Source organism: Kryptolebias marmoratus, linkage group LG4 (genome assembly GCF_001649575.2).
Source record: "Kryptolebias marmoratus isolate JLee-2015 linkage group LG4, ASM164957v2, whole genome shotgun sequence".
Taxonomy (NCBI): Eukaryota; Metazoa; Chordata; class Actinopteri; order Cyprinodontiformes; family Rivulidae; genus Kryptolebias; species Kryptolebias marmoratus.
Genome location: NC_051433.1, coordinates 11,605,030 through 11,623,702, shown reverse-complemented (window position 1 = coordinate 11,623,702; position 18,673 = coordinate 11,605,030). Strand labels below are relative to the sequence as shown.

Here is an 18,673-nt window from a genome sequence, read left to right as displayed (position 1 = left end):
AGCTAAAATTTGGAGTGATAGTAGCTGAGATTCCTTCCCAACCCATGCTCTAAGCGCCAACAGATCACATAAGATATTTGCCAAAAACCTTGGCATGTAAGGCAGCGGTCGATGTGCAGTCCTTCAAGAATTGATGTTTCACATTATTTATCTATTTGTTTTGAGCAGCAGGCACTGGCTTTCTTTACAATCTTAATAAAGTGTCTTTATGGGGTTTTTTTTTTTTTTTGCTTTTGCGTTTTATACAAATACATGAACATTAAAACTACTACAGGCCATTTCTGTTTTGATTATTAAATCAAACTGTAATATGGTACCAAAAAATTGCTTATTTTTTAAACGAAATAAAATAATTTTTTAAAGGTTGCTCATAATATTAAACATAAACCAGAGAAAGAGTTTTGCGTAAAGGAGGGGAGGAAGAAGATGATCTTTTGACTCCGTTTTTCCCCTCCCCACCCCTCCAGTTGAGCAGTGTGAACATCACCAACAAAAGTTGGAGAAAAAAAAGAAAAGAAACGACGATGTGGAAACATTTGATGCAATGCTGCAGGCGCAATCAGACGCTGGAGCGGCGCGCACACACACACGCGCCCGCGCGCGCGCACACACACACACTCCTCCTCTACCTCCTCCCTGCATCATCGCAGCCCGTTCTGACCATCATACATTCACGTAACAGCACTCCGGTGAATAAGCTGACTTGTTGGAAATGTTCGAGGAGCTTACATTTGTCTGACAGCGCGCTGCGGTGGAAGATCGGAGCAAAGTGAAGCCGCACCAAAAACAACAACAACAAAAAAATAAATAACCAAAAATATAAACACAAATAGAAGCAAGAGAGGACAAAAAAAAGGAGCAGGAGTCCTGATTAGAACCAGTTTACTTCATTAAAGGTAAGTGAGCGCGATTTGAGTTTGGTTTGAAAAAAACAAAACAAAAAACAAATATTGTTAATGAACACTGCTAAAATGATGGGGAGAATTTAATTATTTAACAACTGCATGCGATCACATGGGAGGATAAAACTTTTGTGGCAACGAGAGGTTTTGCTCGGAATATGATCTTTTTTTTGTATTTTTTAGCTTCAGTGCAGTTTGTGCAGATGCGTGAGCAGAATGTGTGAAAAGCTGTCAATCTCCTTCATTTCTGATGCTGTCTCATTTATAGACCGCAGCACAAATCTGTTTTAATGACTTTTGCTGTCAGTTTTATAAGTTGCTTCAAAAAAAAAAAAAAAAAAAAAAAAGAAGTAAACCCAAAACAAACTTGACACAAGTTGAAGACGTCCTCGAGCCGTTCTCTTCTGGGTTCATTTTAAGCTCCTCTCAGTCACACAGTCCTCCTGGCTTCTTGTCATTTCTCGTCACCGTTTCGCACCCATCCAGTTCTCCTCACTTACACTGATGGTGCTTAAAACCATCACTTCTCCAGAGGGAGGATAAGTGGCCATGTCAGAACACTTCTGCCCAGAGAAGAGATCTAATATAGTGACTGCCTTTCCTGCAGAATAAATCAAGCCACGAAACTCTGTTCCTGTAAAGAATACCAGCGCTGGGATTGGGAAAATAATGCGAAGCACTCTTGCAGCTAATTTCATGCACAGAAGTTAGATCAGCTCTCCTATACTCAGGTCAGATGAGGTAGACAGTGTCTCGTGTTTTAGTGAAAATCTCACTGATTATTAAGAGGCCGTAACTGTTTTTTTTCTAAATGTCCAACATGGTCAAAATCAAGTCCCTTCAGGTGAAATATCGGCAACATACTTTACATTTCTTCTAGTCTGTGTCTGTTTTCCCTTCCTCCAAAACAGTAATCGAATATTAATTGGAACAAAAGTGTTCAACACTGAATGGAGTGTTTAAAAAGTGTATTTTCTGTGATATATAAATATATTTGTTTGCACGAGCTTTGCCCTGACTGGAACACCTGTGTCACGTTTTATTCCACTGGGCGTTCACCTACAGGTTGGTAAGTTAAAGCTGTCAGATAACTGAGACCCTGTTACGTAATGTTGGATTCACGTGGGTAAAATGAGCGACGACACGACAGCTTATTAAGTTTGGACGCCGTCCACGCTGACTGTTCGGCTGTTTTTTTTGTGCGAACTCTGTTGTTTCCGTGGCAGCCTCGTGAAGTGGCAGCTGTCTTGGCCCGGTGATGGCAACGAGAACACAGAGAGCTGTTCTGCACAGACAGTACTCTGGTGCATACTGTAGCACTTGGAAACCATGGCAACAAAACAACATCAGAAGAAAAACTGGTCAGATGAGCCAGTGATGCTCGAGAAAGGAGATGAATGGTCGACTCGATGCAGAGGAAAAACGGAGCACAAAAGAAGGCTGATTCACGCTGATCAGAAAGTTGTTTCCGCCTCTGTGGCCTTTTAGATGGGAAAAAAGGGAAACATTAGACTTTGCTCTGGTTTATTTCTGATATAATGTTGTTGGAAAATGGAGGAACGGTGGTGTGGTGAAGTTGGAAGTTGTTGCATCACAGCAAGAGGGTCTGAGTGTGTAAAATTTACATGTTTTCCCTTTGCCTGTTCAGGTTTTCTCTATGTACTCTGGTTTCCTAATGGGATAATGTATTTGCCTGTGTGTGCGCAATTGTTTTTCTGTTTGTTAGCAAAATATCTTGTGAACCACAGAACGGATATGAATGAAGTTGTCAGAAAATGGATCTATCCAGCTGTTACATCTACAACAAATGAACTTTTGAGGTCAACTCAACTTAAAATGGCCGCCAAAGCTGATCCGTCATAGAAAACAAGTAGTGTATTTCATCTCTCACCTGGTGACTGGATGAATAGTTTCCAACCCCTTTTCCCACTGACTCCAAACAGATAAAGCCCGTTTGAAAACTGAATGAATGTCCTTAAGAAGAAATAAAAACTCCAAATGTGCGACATATGTATTCTTTGCGTTTATAGCTGAAAAGCAGGACATTAGAATAATAAATAAGGCATTAAGAGCTATGAATTTGGCTCAAACATCATCACTACCATCTGCCCCACGCCACCAAGCAGGTCCCTTTGAAGAGGCTGTGCTGCGGCCAAATCCGCAGCTCTGGCCTGCTTCCACTGTCTCTCATAGCTTTGACCAACAATCCAACTCTAAAATAGCAACATGAAAAAAAAAAAAAAAACATAAACAACATATTTTTGGAAAACAACTTTGCAACAGAGTAGAGTTTTCACTTCTTGGCCCACATTCTCCAATAAAGATGGGCCGTCATCAGTAAATTTAATTTATTCATATGTCCTGCACAGGCAAAAATTGTGTCTTTTTTAACTTACAGAAAGGTCAAAAGGATTTAAAAGATAATACATTTTAGACAGATTAAACACCCTTGGGATAACTGAATACAATCAACCAGGATTTCTGTGTAAAAAGGCAAATATTAAAAGCAAATCAGTTGGAAAAAGAAAGTAGATGTAGCAGGAGTCACATTTCAAAGGTGCGATTTGCCAGAAGAACCCAGATGTACAGAAATATGGCCAAAGAAAAATGATGAAGCCAAACCACCATTGAGCTATAAGACTGTTTATAATAAGGACATAAAAGACACGTTGTTTTGTGTTTTAATGAGATGAGAGGGACTCCTGATAGATAAGCTTTTCCAACGGACGTATAGGAGTCCAGTCTGTCCAGGCCCCAGCAGCACGGAGGACTGGTACTGTCATGGGCTGCTGTCCTAAAGACATGCAAGCTTGACTTTGTTTTAGGTTAAAAGTTGACTCAAAGTTGACTCCAAAACCTGATACTGATTTCTGGAACCCACTTTCGTCAGGCTGTTGTACAGAAAGGAGCAAGAAGAGGCATCAAAATGCTTGGCAGACCGACTGAGGCCTTAAGTTATAACCTGATGCAAATCCTGCTCAAGGAGTTTTAAGTTCTTCTCAGACAAGCACTATAACAGAAGACTTCACTGAATAACATTCGGGAGGCTTTGCTTGGTTCCTCAGAGAGAGACAATCAAAAACAGATCAATAAACTGAGGTCAGTTTCACAGCTAATGAGCAGAAATCTGTCATATTACCATCAATTCTGTCTGTTTGTTAGCTTAATATCTCATGAACTTGCAGATTTTTAATTGAATTAAAATTAGATGTGGTAGTAGCTGAGAGTCCTCCCAGTGTTTGTTTAGAACACTGGCATGAAAGGAGCTCAAACCCCCAAAATCTTCTTTATCTCTGTGCACAACTATTAGGCAACTGTTAACAGGCTGAATTATGAAGAAACCTTACTGTGTTTTTGATTTTCAGCAGCTAATTTGTTTATTCTAAATCTCTAATTTACTCATTTACATTTCAATTCAGTTTACAAATTCAGCTTTCTTCTCTCGATAGCTTCCAAAAGCCTTCCACACGTGGAGATTGTCAGATTTTCTTTTTTCTAATCTATACAGAAGCAGCAGCAACATCCTCCAGAAGGATGTTCAGGAAGGTGTGCATTCTTCGTCCGCGGCTAATATCCTTAAAATTCCAGCCAGATAAAAATAAATAAACAAATAAAACAGAACCAGGCCATTGTTCGGTCATGTACGATTATTTTCTGGTAAGCAGTGAAATCCTCGGGTGCTTGTGATATTGAATTGTCCTTCTAAAAGATCATGGCCTTATTAAATGCTTCTTTTTCTTTTTTTTTCTTGTCTCTACTGCTTGATGAAACATGGTCCAGACACTGGCAGTAGGTGTGGGAGTTGATTTTCGGCCCATCTTCAGCCTAAAAAGGTCCAAGCGGTTCATTTTTAATGAAAAGCACACGCTGCCTCTGCATCGGACTTCAATTAGTTCTTTAGTCTTTCAGCCAGGGGCTCGTTTCTCTGCTCCATAAAAAGGTCACTCTCATCTCAGCTCCTCGTGGAACCTGTTTAAAGTCTGCTTTCAGGAGCTTTTTGGCCCAATTTTGTTGATTAAGTTTATAAATAATATTTTCACTTTTTCTTTTGTTGTTGTTCTTATTGAGACCTTGACACCTGCTGTCACTTTAGAGCGGGGGGGATTTATCTTTGGGATATGACGCCACAGAAAAACAATTTCCTGATTACGTTTTTAAAAAAAACTATTTGTGCCTAATTTATGCACATTTTCTCATCGAGCAAAACATTTGATTGTTCAACAGTCACAGTGGCTCAGCTCGTTTTGTGTCGCAACTTAAAAAAAAAAAATTGGTACTGCTGAGGCTGAAAATTGCAAATATGACTGAGGTATCATGATTATCAGTGGTTTTGTCACAGTGACCCAAAGACAACTTCTCGGAGGCAGAACTCCTCTCACCGCTATGATAACATGTTCATCTGTGAAGATAATGTCTGTTCGTTATGTCATTTTGTGTCCTACTTTTGCTTTAAAAAAAAAAAAGATAAATATAAGGACTGTGATGCTTCTCTGAAAGAGAATCCTCCGATCTGCCCGGCTGTCCGAGCTGCAGTATGCCATGCTGTGGTTATGGTTATAAAATAAAGTCTATCCAGCTGTCAGCTTTGTTTATTCACAAAGTAAAAAAATAAATAAAAAGATACGTATTTTAAAAAGTTTTTCATAATTCTGCAATTAAGCTGCTTAATAACAATGTGCACACACCCAAAAAAAAATAAAAATAGATCAAACCCTTCCTCGTTGCACAAATGGAAGCTTTCTAATATAATGTTCCTTCAAAATCAGTATCTTAAATCGATACAAAACCAAGGCTTTTAAATCAATAACTAACTACAGAACTGTCATATCTGAAAGCTCTTTAATAACTGACCTGCTCATTTGCGATATTGAACATTTCTATCTTACCTGCTGCTTTATCTGTACATATCTGTGAAAATGTGGCATTTGCTCATTATATTTACACAATATAAACAATATTTGCACATTTTGAAGCTGTAACACCAATGCACAACTGTTTGCAGCTTATATTTTGATTACTCACTTAATTTGATCTATTTTTCTATTTTGGAGTTAAGTGTTTTTCTTTCTTTATTTCAGCCTACTTTAGTGTTTATTTCAGACGTGTAAAGGAAACTGACAAAAACTGACAATAAACGTCTTCAGTCTTCAGAACCTTTACTTAAGTGCTGTAAAAGGTTAACCCTCTCAAGCTCTAATTAAGTTTTAGTAACAGGAAAAATTTGATATTTGGGGAAATTATCATCTGAGTAAAATAAGGCTCATAAAATATGAATATGGAGTAATTAGGTATATGCAATTTGCTGTTGCAAATCTGCAACGTCTTCCTTGAGAGGGTTAATGTAACATCCCCAAACAGCTTGTTTTTGCTCTGTCATATAATGACCTGAATATTTACTGTATTATTGTAACATTTCCTCTGACTGCTGGCTGGAAGTATGATACTTTGAACTGCAGCTAAGGTTCAATAAATGGTTTTCAAATGACAGCTTGCTACATGGTTGTGAAACTTCAGGTCAAATTTATTTGAATTTCTTGGCATAACTCATTTCACTCACACTTTAGTCAAGGTTCCTCCTGTTATTTATGCAACGAAGCAAAGAATTAATAAAGAATCCAAACTGCTGACAATTTGTCTTTTAATTTATATGAAATTTAGCTGACTTAATCGTTTTCATCTATAGTCTTCAAACTGTGTCCACAGTTTTCTCAATCTGCAACAGTATTCATTTGAAACGGCTCTTAACATTTTACACAGGAGCCTTTCATTTAGATTTCTCAGAAGGTGAAAATAAAACACCATTGATTCAGCAATAGTCAAGGTCCTTTTCTGTCCTTTCCTCTGTTTGCTGAAGAACAGCCTTTAATCTCTAAAATTGCTTTAGGAGAAGAAAAACAAGTTCTCAGAAAATTTTCTCTTCTGCTTGCAGTTGAGTTTTTTTTTTTTGCTTCTTGCTGGTTAAGCTTCCACGAGCAGGTGTGTGGATCTGTGATTCACCGTGATTCTGATTATTGCAAGAAAAAAAAAGCCTACCATCAGCACTCCCCCTTAATAATGCCTGCTGTTTCGAGTATCGTTTGTCTTTCTGACGTATGCGTTGGTGAAATGATGAAGGGAAAAACAGAATAAAACTATAAGTTCCCAGTTAAGAATGATGTGAGATGCTGTTTGCTTAAGACTCTGAGTTGACATTATCTTAGTTTTTCTTTAGCTAATTCCAAAAGTTAAATATTTTGATGCGTGTTGATTTAATTTTGCTGGGCCTTTAGTCTCAGAGAACAGGGATGGATTAGGAGGACAAATATCTCTGATGTATGGAGAGCACAGTTAAAATGATGCATGTGAAAACCTGAAAGCACTCTGGATGTTGATGATGCAGAATGGATGCAGACAATGTTATTTATCCGGAGCGCATCACTCAATTGCTGCCCGTCCTCCAGTCAGAAAGGAGAACAGAGAGCTCTCCTCCTTTAGAACAGAAAAGGTTCATCTTGGTGCATCCTGCATTTTGAACAAACAAGTTGTTCTCTGAATTACAAAACTGCTGAAACCAGAGCTCTGCAATAAGAAATAAATTGTGTGTTTTAACCCTCTCAAAGAAGACGTTGCAGATTTGCAACAGCAAATTGCATATACCTAATTACTCCACATTCATATTTTATGAGCCTTATTTTACTCAGATAATTTCCCCAAATATCTGATTTTTCCTGTTACTAAAACCTAATTTGAGCCTGAGAGGGTTAATAGTTTCTTCTCAGATTTGCTGAAATAAATATATATATTTAAATTGTGCACATTGCACAATGAATTAGCCTTGTGTAAGTCATTGTCTGGAATAATAAAAGGTAATGGGATGACTGATTTAGTTACTCTCAACTGAACCTCAACTGTAAACCTTATAAATATAATTTGTGAACTTTAACTTTACTGTAATCTGTAAAGTTAATTATAAGTAGAAAAGATGCAAGAAGTGCTTTACTTTTTATCACATATTGTGACCAGGATTTGGGTTGCTTGAATTCATCTTCACATCAGATTACATCCTTCTAAAACGAATAATAAACAGATCAAATTAAATGGGTAGTTCACCTATTTTGACTTGAATTGCAAGAAAAAACATTATATGCCAAGAAGAAACAAAAGAACTTATGAATATATAACTATAACATGTGACAAGTTGGCTGCCAGTTGTAAAATATATTTTTTATGACAACTATTCTGCAAGATGAAGTTTAAGTACAAAAATGAGAAATTATGCAGATTAATTATTCTAATTTTCTTGCATTTCCGTCAAAGAACGTTAGACAAAACCTGGATCAGTGTTGTTACATTTTGTTGATATGACGGAGCAAAATAAAGTGATTTCACTGAAAATGTCTGAAAAATCCCCTTTTTTGTGTGTACTCAGCCACACACCCTGGATTTATGGGACTAAAGCAGAAAGGATTAAAAAAAACGCTTAAAGAAATCGTGTAATAATTTGTCCTACAATACAAAGATTAGAAAATGTTGGAAGGAAAGTCATAGAAAGGGGACAAAATTCAAAAGAATTACAAAATAAATCTCAGTTTTACATTTAGTCTCTTGCAGTACAGACAAGAAAGTGATGAGGCAGTGCGCTCATGTCATACGTGCGTTCTCACGTTGTTATTTTTACTCTTAAAGCTCCTGTTTGTGGACTACATTTACTTTGTTTCCAAGCCTCTGGATGCCATCGCTGGGAGAAATGTCTGCCTCTGGTCTTGACTGAGGCAGACAGTCAGAATCTCTGTACTCCCACTCTTCCACATTGGCTGCTGTTTCCTTAGTAAGGTTTGCAAAAAAAAAAAAAAAAAGAAAGAAAAGAAAAGAAAAGAAAAAAGTCTCGGTTTTCCGTACAGGCGCTATCTGTGAGCGCTAACGTTTAGCTGTTAATCGCTGACCTTTGGTGAAATCAACTCAAGATGTCCAAAGTCGCAATTGTGGCTAAGTACACAAGAAATTATTTGATATTTGAATCTTAAGTTAACTATAAATAATAAATCACCTTGTAAATGCATCTAATAATGAAACTAGCAGTTTTTGAAGAAATACATGTTGCTTACTGCCTTGTTTACCAAAGTTCTAAACAAAAATTTTGTGTGATCTGCAAGAGGACACGATATGTGAAGGGGATGACTCTCAGCTACTACCATGCCAAATTTTAACTTAATATCTGCAAAACTGTCTGCGTTACACCACATTTTGTGTTGGTAATGTCAATTAGCTGTAGTGGCAAGCTTTACATCCAATGACTACTTTTCTGAAAAGTTCAATAAAATCCATTAATTAGTTTTTGAAATATTTTGCTAACAGACAGACGGGGTTGACTCCAAAAGTTAATGCCAAAGTTGTAAACAAAAATCTCATGATGTCTCTTCACATTCAGAGCATGTAACTGAGATGATTCTCAGTTACATGCTCTGAATTTAGCTTAATATCTGCAAAACTGACTGAGTTACAGCCGTTATTGTGTTTGCAAATGTAAGTTGGCTGTTGCAGCCATCTTGAAACATGTTGTCTTCAAAAGTTAATCAGTTATAGATGTACAGCCAATGATGACTTTCTGTGAATTTCATTAAAATCAGTCCTCGGGTTCACAAGATGTTTTGCTAACAGACAGACAAACACACACACAAGCAACTAACATGAATGCTCACCTTTCATGCCTGCGGGCCATAAATAATTCAAAAATCAGCTTTCCTATTAAAGCTGGTTCTTGTGCTTAAATCATGCTATAGCCAGTCATTCTGTGTTATATCATCCACATTTGTGATAGTTGTTGAGGTTTTTTTGGCAGCCAGGTTGTGAAAGTGGCAACGAAACGTGTCAAAAAAAAAATACATTTTATCTGGACAGATTTCATCTATTACACTTTTTCTTGTCTAAATGTAGACATATTCTGTTTATTAGATACAACTTGTTACCTAAATGTCAGCTGTGATACTTCGAACACGGAGCTTAGCTGATCGAGGAATTAATCAAAATGTGACGATCATTTAGGTTTTGATTTAAAACAAACAAGTCCTAATATAACTGAGGCCATTGTTCAGTTTTATATATACAAATATACTTTATATTTTATTAACTTATACTTTTATAATAATGCAAATTTTTTCAGATGATACCTAAAATGTATGTACAGCAGGAGACAAAATGTGTTGTGCTTTAGGATTTTTTACACAGTTCTTGTTCTGAAAACCTTTATAGGCTACAGTAATGTATTACAAAACAAACATTTATGACAAACTGCTGTTAACATTCATATCGATATAGAATAATTAAAAACAACCATGTTTTAAAGAAACCTTGTTGATTCATCTGACAGAAATGATTGTTACTTTATTATAAACCTTCAGTTTATAATGCAAAACAAAAGCAGATGCAAGTTTTTGTCATTTTAGCATCATATAATGAAGAACATTTAAATGTACTTAATCGAATAATTTTCTTTCTGTTAAGGTTGGTTTTTCTCTTCTGTTCAGGCACCATCATCCAAAAAATACCAACCAATAAACTATATAAACCACTTTTTATATTATTCAAAGTATTTAATATATGATTATGTGCTACATGTATTAATCTTTTATTATTTTCTCAAACATGTACCTAATTATGTTCTCCTCATTAGCCGAAGTTGTACCTGAGAGAATGTGATCACGGTGGAGGAAAGTACGCTATTCATTAAAACTTTGCTGACTTTGAAATTAAAATGCTAAAATCTTTGCCTTTTTTTTTTTTTTTCTTTCAAGGCTCGCGAGTTAAGAGCTTTCTTCGGCCTCCGTGAACCCTCAGAAAAGTAGACAAAAGTTACCGCTTTAGTTCATTTTTGCAGTCTTTACTGTAAGAAGGAGACAAATGAAAATGTTGCAGCATCTCCTGCTGTTGCTGCAGTACAGTGTCGACTCTCCGCAGAACGGAGAGAAACAAGCTCCACAGCCTCTCCAAGTGCGCTGCAGACGGTTGCATTATTAAAATTAGTCAATTTTATGTTGTGTTGCTCCTGCGATAATGTGAAATAATTTGCCCTTGCATGCTCAGTTACATCCACCGATTGTATTCTCAGACGTGTTTATAAAAAAAAAAAGAAAACACTTTATAGAAGGAATTGATCATGAGTCCAAATTGCTCCTTATGCATGAGGGCATAGATTTACTGCATTCATTAAGTGCATCACAGAGCAACATTTTCTTTTGTTTTGTTAGTAAAGAAGTGAATAAAACATTCAAGAAGGTTTTGTACTCCACAGCTTTAGTATTTAAGATGGTATATTTAAAAACCATAGCTACAGGTTACTGTGGTGTCTGTCGAATTGAGTCTCTGCTGCACTCGTTTTCTTAACATTTTCCTCCTTGCTGACAGGTTGTGCTGTGGCAGGACGCTCCCTGGTTTAGGGCACAAGCTGCCATGCCATTTGGTTGTCTCACACTTGGGGAGAAGAAGGATTACAACAGTCCCTCCGAGGTGACGGACAAATATGACCTTGGACAAGTTGTTAAATCGTGAGTACATCTACGTTTCAGTCAGCTCTGGTGAGAAGCACTGGCGGGGTTTCATGCAAAGTACGGCAAATGTCTGCGGTGCTTTTTCTACAGAGAGGAGTTCTGCGAGATATTCCGGGCGAAGGACAGGAACACCTTGAAAATGTACACATGTAAAAAGTTCCACAAAAAGGACGGAAGGAAAGTGAGGAAAGCTGCCAAGAATGAGATAATGATCCTAAAGATGTGAGTAAGACATTCAGAGTCTTAAGGTGGAGTCTGCAGGACCGTCCTTGTGTTGAGAAAAATGTGGTGACCAATGAGGTGTGAAAGAAAAAAAAAGAGGGCAGAATGTGATGCAGAAGCTAAATATCCTGTAATACCTTGCATGCTGTCAGAGATACACACTACATGTGCAATACAACCTATACCTTTGTTTCTTTTTTATAAACCTGACTTTTTATTACATAAAACTGCATTTTGCAGTTTCCTACTTCTTCAAGAATGACTTTACTTTTGTCTGAATCCACTGACAGACAGAAAAATGATAAACAACCCAGGGTTACAACCACGTAAAATAAACCTCCTTCCCATTTGAAATCTTTATTTTATCTTTTCCCAGATCTGATTTTGTATGATCTCTAGCAAGAGTTCACTTATTGCCAAAGGATTTTTTGTCATGGTGGCTACTAATCACCAAGAACAAAACAAAGTTCTGAGCAGAAAAAATAAAGAACACACTGTCTACATTATTTATCAACGGAGCCCCGTATGGGATATGTCGGGGGAAAAAAGATACTATTGCATTCCCTCCCAAAATCCTTTTGCGTTAACTCTCAGTGCTATTTGAGTTACCTCTGGAGTAGTGGAGCCAACACCCATCCATCATGAAGAGCTACGGATCCAGAATGCAGCCTTCATTTTATATAATTTAATGTGTGCACTGGGAACCAGTTCAAATAAACATCCTTTCTTTTGTCCATATAGACATATATATACTGTATACACACACACACACACACACACACACACACTTTTTTGGATGCATTATTTACATGTCTGGGTGTACTGTTTCCTTCCCATATTTCACTTTCATGTGTAGTATGTTTGAACTCAGGTATTCACAGCTGATGTTTACTGAAAAGAAATCCTTTTTCTCAGGCAAACTGTGTCTTCATCATGCTGATTCCTGAAGCGGGCATGTTTGTTCTTAATAAAAACATGCACACTATTAAGATTCTGATTCTCCATACTGTGTGCATGCTTACCATGCACCCTACAGCTGTGGTGTCCAATCCTGGTCCTGAAGGGCCACTATCCTGCATGTTTTTAGATGTTCCCCTGCTCTTGTTCCGCAGAAGCAAATCAGGTGAGTCAAAGCAGAGAAACAACTAAAACATGCAGGATAGTGGCCCTCCAGGACCAGGTTTAGACACCACTGCCCTACAGTGATTTCTTTTCTGTATTCAGGTTTTCTTTCTTCAGCTTTTACAATGTTGTTAAAGTACAAATCAATGAAGGGGTTCTGTTCTGCCATTCTTGCTCAAATGCTGCCACCTTTAGGGTATTTTTGGCATGTTCAGCTTCTTCTATCTTACCTTATAACAACATTTCAACAGTCACTTATGTGAAAAATTCAACTTCTTAAGTAGCTTCAACCAACAGCTTTCTGCTTGCAGCATGCACACAGTTTTCAGGCAGAACAGCTTTTCTAGTTCTTTATTCATTTATAGCGTATTACAAACATCAATCTAAAATAAAAGTGCAAGAACATACAGAAAACCTTTAATAGTGCCATGAATGTTGTGATAAGTCCTTCCAAGAACCAGTCTACAATTACCTGAACTGAAAGGAGTCTTGGAGAACACAGTTGTGAGGCAGGAAGTTAACATTGTTGCCTCACAGCGTTATAATTTCTGAGAGGGAGCTTTATGACAAAACTAATTATTTAGAAATCATAGCTGGTCATACTGTTTGTCTTTCTCCTTCTATCTCTCTTTTTGTTTTGGTTTTCCCACAGTTGCAGTGATATGTTCATCTTAGACATATGTACAGGTTCACCGCCTGATATGGATCGCTGGGTGTCATCAAACAACATATTGCACAGTTTATATACATCAGGATCACATGGTGTGCTTTGTGGAAAAGCACATATGTCCTTGCAGAGTTCCTTATCAGCAGGTGAAAGGAAGAGTCTTGTTTTGTAGAGTTCTGGCAGTGCAGACATCACATCTGTCTGCACATTCTTGTTTTCTGATGGCCTGATGTGGTGTGGGAGTCATCCAGTTCATCCTGTTACAGATAACAGACATAGGCGAAGGAAAATGCATAGATGTTAACTTAAATAGAGTAGTAAATTGTGGTATTAACAAAAGAATTGTTTATATTCATATGTTCCAGATATCATTCCCTTCTATTTCCCTCCTGTCTGAACATCTGTCTCCACGTCTCTCTAAAAAAAAAACAAAAGCAGTATAATATTTGTATAAACACATTACAGTTAATGTTTTCTCCCTTACACTTGGATCTGCACACCTTCTGTCATCACTGTACACACAAGAAATTATTACATTTTACATTTTGTATAAGTCCCAAACAGCAAAACTGAAGGATGCTTTTGTTCAGAAAACCATCATCAAAAACTCCTCTTGTCTCTCAGGTCGGCAAACAAGCACAACCAGAACTAGAAAACGCCTCCAGTGTTCAAATCTTTGATTTGCGGAGCTTTCCCCCTCCGGGTAAGAGTCCAGAGTGTCGCCTGGCTGAGCAGGGATAAAGAAGTGCTCTGTGACCATTTTCTGTCCTGAGATAGCCTCGAACAGCTCCAGGACATCCCCCAGGTCAAAGTTATCCTTGCTACAGCTGTGTCCCAGTGAATTAAGGCTTCTTTTCAAATGTCTCACTGATGTGAAAATCATTCATTTTGCTAAGCACTGACTGAATGTCTTTATATTTAAGGCCAATTTCACAATAAAAGTCTATGAACCTCTCAATGGTATGTGTCTGATCTATTACTGAGTTTGTAAAGTAACCCAGAAAAAAAACTGCAAGAGAATCTTTTTTTCCCCCGACATGCCTCTTACAGAACTCCGTATTCATCTACCTGGCCACTAAGAAAAATATATTTTAACAAAATAAAAACATTCCTATTATCTATACTGTCAACCATTGTGGTGCTTTTAAATTTCACCTGATGACATGTGAGCTGTGTTTTTGAAGCTTTGGTTCATTTATCAATTGTACTCTAACCGTCATAAATATCTAGCATTGTGTTTTTGTGTTTACCTGTTACTTAATCCCATCATTTTACCCACATCAAATTGTTTTGTTCTTATTTAAAGGGTAAAACATCACAACATCCTTCAGCTGGTTGATGCGTTTGAAACTAAGAAAGAGTACTTCATATTTTTGGAGCTGTAAGTAATATCAAGACATTTCTGCATGCCTGTCTTCATAAAAAAAAGTGGTGTTTCAAACATAAATATCTTATCTTTTAGTGCAACGGGAAGAGAGGTCTTTGACTGGATCTTGGATCAAGGTTACTACTCGGAGAGGGACACCAGCAACGTCATGAGGCAGGTTCTGGAGGCTGTAGCTTACCTGCACTCTCTGAAAATTGTCCACAGAAACCTTAAGGTGTGTTTCCCTGCTGACATCTGGTGAAAAACAAGAGCATTTCATCATTGGACAAACCCAAACAAAACTCAGTAAAACATCACCTTTAAATGGATTTATTTTAAATTCTATAAACAACAACTGTGTAACTTCTGCTGTGGGTTGCATTTTGGAAAGTTGTGATGAGTGGTTCTCTGTTTATTTCTGTAAATTTGTTTTTGGTAAATAATTGATCTTTTTTTTTTATTTCCTTTGGTACACATATAAAATGAATGCTGTAAATGACATGTAGCTTTTACTGCCCTATAATGTTTGGATCTGATTGGTCAGACACTCACAACCATCTCTTAATCCATCACTAGATTTTGATCAAAACTGTCTGCCTGACAAAGTCCAAGTTATCAAACTGCTGCAGTCAAAAAAAGTTTCAGCCTCTTACTTTTTTCCTCCTTCTCCTGCACACCTGTCTTAAGAAACAGATGCACCAAACATTTTTTTTTTGACAACGAAATAAATAAAACTCAACTCAGAGTATGAGCAAACCTCTAATCACTTGTACAAAACTGAACTATTGTACTTTGCTGATTGACAAACACAAGCTTCTGCGTTCATTGCAGCTGGAGAACTTGGTGTACTATAACCGTTTGAAGAACTCCAAAATTGTTATCAGTGACTTCCAGCTGGCAAAACTGGAGAACGGACTCATCAGGGACCCATGCGGGACTCCAGAATACCTTGGTGAGTCATTTCTAACTGGTAATTTAATCAACTTTTAAGTACAAACGAACTAATTATTCAGTGTCTTTCATGCATCTCATCAAAACATTTGCTTTGCTTTTAGCCCCAGAGATGGTCGGAAGGCAGAGATATGGAAGACCCGTGGACTGTTGGGCCATCGGTGTCATCATGTATATACTGTAAGACAGATTCTCGAGCTGACTATATCTATCTGATAGAAGTGTCTCACTGAGGGTTCCACCTAAAAACATCTATTGTTTTCCTAACAGTTTATCCGGGAACCCTCCTTTCTATGATGACTCTGATGAAGAGGACTCTGATAATCGTGATAAGAACCTCTTCCTAAAGATTTTGTCCGGGGACTACGAGTTTGATTCCCCATACTGGGACGATATCTCAGACTCTGGTAAGAGACTGTCTTAGGCATATGTCTTAGGCATATGTCTATGTCTGCGCATATCCTTGACATAGCTCATTTGACCATTTTTCGTGCTTTACAGCCAAGAACTTGGTGGCATCTTTGATGGATGTTGACCAAGATCAGCGTTTGACTGCACAGGAAGCTATTGCCCACGAATGGTAAAAAAGGAAAAGAATTAGGAGGGAGACAGATGGAAAAGAGTGAAATATAAATGTCTCCATTAACATAATTTGAATTATAAGGCTTGTTGAGTCAAATATGCAAAAAAACTTTTTTTCTTCTGTTCCTTTTTTTCAGGATTTCTGGAAACGCTGCCTCAGATAAGAATATCAAAGATGGAGTTTGTGCACAAATCGAAAAGAACTTTGCCAAAGCCAAATGGAAGGTATGAATTCTAACACATAAAATACAGTTTATAAGTTGTTTTTTATTATATTTATTAACAGGTATTTTATATTCTTTATTATACAGCTTTAACAAATAGAATCAAACTTTACTCGGAGATGTGTTTCATCTAATCATTATGGCACTGGTTGGATTTTATTACTGCTTTAATATGTTTTCAATGTTTACTTTAGGGAATATATTACAGTATCTTATAACTTCAGATCATTTTGTTATTGGTTTAATCCCTCACAGAAAGCCGTGAGAGTGACTACCTTGATGAAAAGGCTCCGAGCGTCTGATCAGGGCGATGCTGCTGGTGCATCAGCTGGGGCCGCAGCTGACCCCAACGCACCCAGCGGTGCTCCCGCCGCGCCCGCCGGTGGAGGCATCAGTATGGCTGCAAGCTTAATGGCCGCTCTAAAGGAAAAGGCTTCTGAGACACAGACTGCAGCTGTCCCTGCGCCCGCAGTGCAAGCCGCAGCCCAGCAGGACGAGCAGCAGCAGGCGCGGTGCAACGGCGACGCTCCACAAATGTTGCCAGAGAGGAAAGAATAGGCACCGATCGCACACACGAACAGGACCCATTACAACCAACGAGCACATGTACAGCAAATACATTTGGCATCATGATTTTGTGTCTGTGCTGTCCAACTATCCTCAGTTTGCAGAGTTATTTTACAGCACCAAACTTTTCATCTTTTGCTACTGATCAATTGATGGTGTTCTCCACTCTCTCTCTTGTTATTTTGTGTACAGGTCACTTTGAAGCTTGCTGCAAAGTAGCTTATTTTTGTGATTTTCCTATTCCATGAAAACTGTAAGAACAAATATCGGGTAATTTCTCTCTCATGGCGTAATTTTGTGAAATTTCTCATCTTCGTTCATTGCCTCGTTGTACATAGATGTATTTTTTCCTCAACAAATTGCTACTTTTTAGCTTTAGAATTTAGAAATTTGAGTTTTATCTCTTGTGACTTAAAATTATGAGTTGAAAAAAAAGAGTAATTTTATCATATTACTGTTCATTTAGAAAACGTGTAAAAAATAAGAAAAGAAGATCTTTTGAGCACATGTGAGTTAAATCTTTGCTCCAAAATAAAGTATAGCAACGCTAAATGACAATCTTATTATGTGCATATTTTTGATTGGAAGATAAGTATTTTTTTTTAAGAAAGATTATATAAGTTATATATTCAATACAACAGATATTTGCAGGTTTGGAAAAGTAGCTACAACTTTAGACAACTTAGAATTTTAAGGCAACAAGATAGCCATTTTTAAGTTAAAGTGCCTTAACATTTGTTGCTGCCATGTTTCTAAACTTAATTTAAATTGCTTCTTGAAATCACAAAACTGTTTTAGCTGTTTTATTAACTCTTCTGTTTTGGGGGTCCTCAGTTGATGTATCAATTCTCGTATTCTGTCTTCTTTGAAACTTCATTTAAAAAAATACACTTTGTGTAAATGTTCTGTGTGGCGTGATGTTTTAGCTGTGTTGTAACCTGTAATTAATAAATTAAGAGTTTATTGTAGAGTCTATAGACTGTACGACCATGTATATTTACATTGTGTGTGTAGACGTGTATTTTTTATCGTTTGTGTACTAAGCAACATTTAGCTGAGCTGACAGGTTGCTACATTGCTTGTGGATAAATAAAATGAGCAATATCAAAATTGCTAAAACTTTTTTGACTATCTGATGTGACACAAAGTAAGGTAACAGCATGTCTGTGCTTTATAAAAAGTAAGAAGGCATAGGGTTGTAGAAGGAAAATTACTTGCATTGAAAGAAGATCATGTTTACAAATGCACAAAAATGGATGTAAAGAATTTGAGGGTTAGAGGAGATTCTGAACCATCCAAGAAGTAAAAATTAGATCAGATCAGGGAGGACATCAATATCATGATCACTTTGGTTTATACCTGATGACAAACCACAGCTGCATTGCAAATTTATGCTATGAAATTGTATCGAGGATTGTTAAAGATTAGAGGATATTTGACATTTTGTTCCCTCGGCAGTGGCTAGAGGATGAAAAATAAAACACCATAAAGTCAAATAGGTTTTGGCACAATCAACTTTAACATCAGGCTAACCATAATTCAGGACA

At 37.3% G+C, this 18,673-nt stretch overlaps 1 protein-coding gene across 1 annotated transcript; it reads left to right on the top strand.

Moving 5' to 3' along the window:
• Positions 1–670: 670 nt before the first annotated feature.
• On the top strand, positions 671–18,220 carry LOC108231132 (caM kinase-like vesicle-associated protein). The gene is made up of 11 exons (XM_017408014.3): positions 671–896; positions 11,283–11,422; positions 11,516–11,647; positions 14,743–14,817; positions 14,899–15,037; positions 15,634–15,754; positions 15,858–15,933; positions 16,024–16,160; positions 16,255–16,333; positions 16,473–16,560; positions 16,815–18,220. The coding sequence occupies exons 2-11, from the start codon at positions 11,328–11,330 to the stop codon at positions 17,115–17,117; spliced, it is 1,245 nt and encodes a 414-aa protein (XP_017263503.1). The 5' UTR covers positions 671–896; positions 11,283–11,327; the 3' UTR covers positions 17,118–18,220.
• Positions 18,221–18,673: the final 453 nt, after the last annotated feature.

Coding starts and splice junctions, on each gene's coding strand:
- LOC108231132 (XM_017408014.3), top strand. CDS start 11,328: ATGCCATTTGGTTGTCTCACACTTGGGGAGAAGAAGGATTACAACAGT. Junction 15,038..15,633: donor TTGTCCACAGAAACCTTAAG/GTGTGTTTCCCT, acceptor CGTTCATTGCAG/CTGGAGAACTTGGTGTACTA. Junction 15,934..16,023: donor GGTGTCATCATGTATATACT/GTAAGACAGATT, acceptor TTTTCCTAACAG/TTTATCCGGGAACCCTCCTT.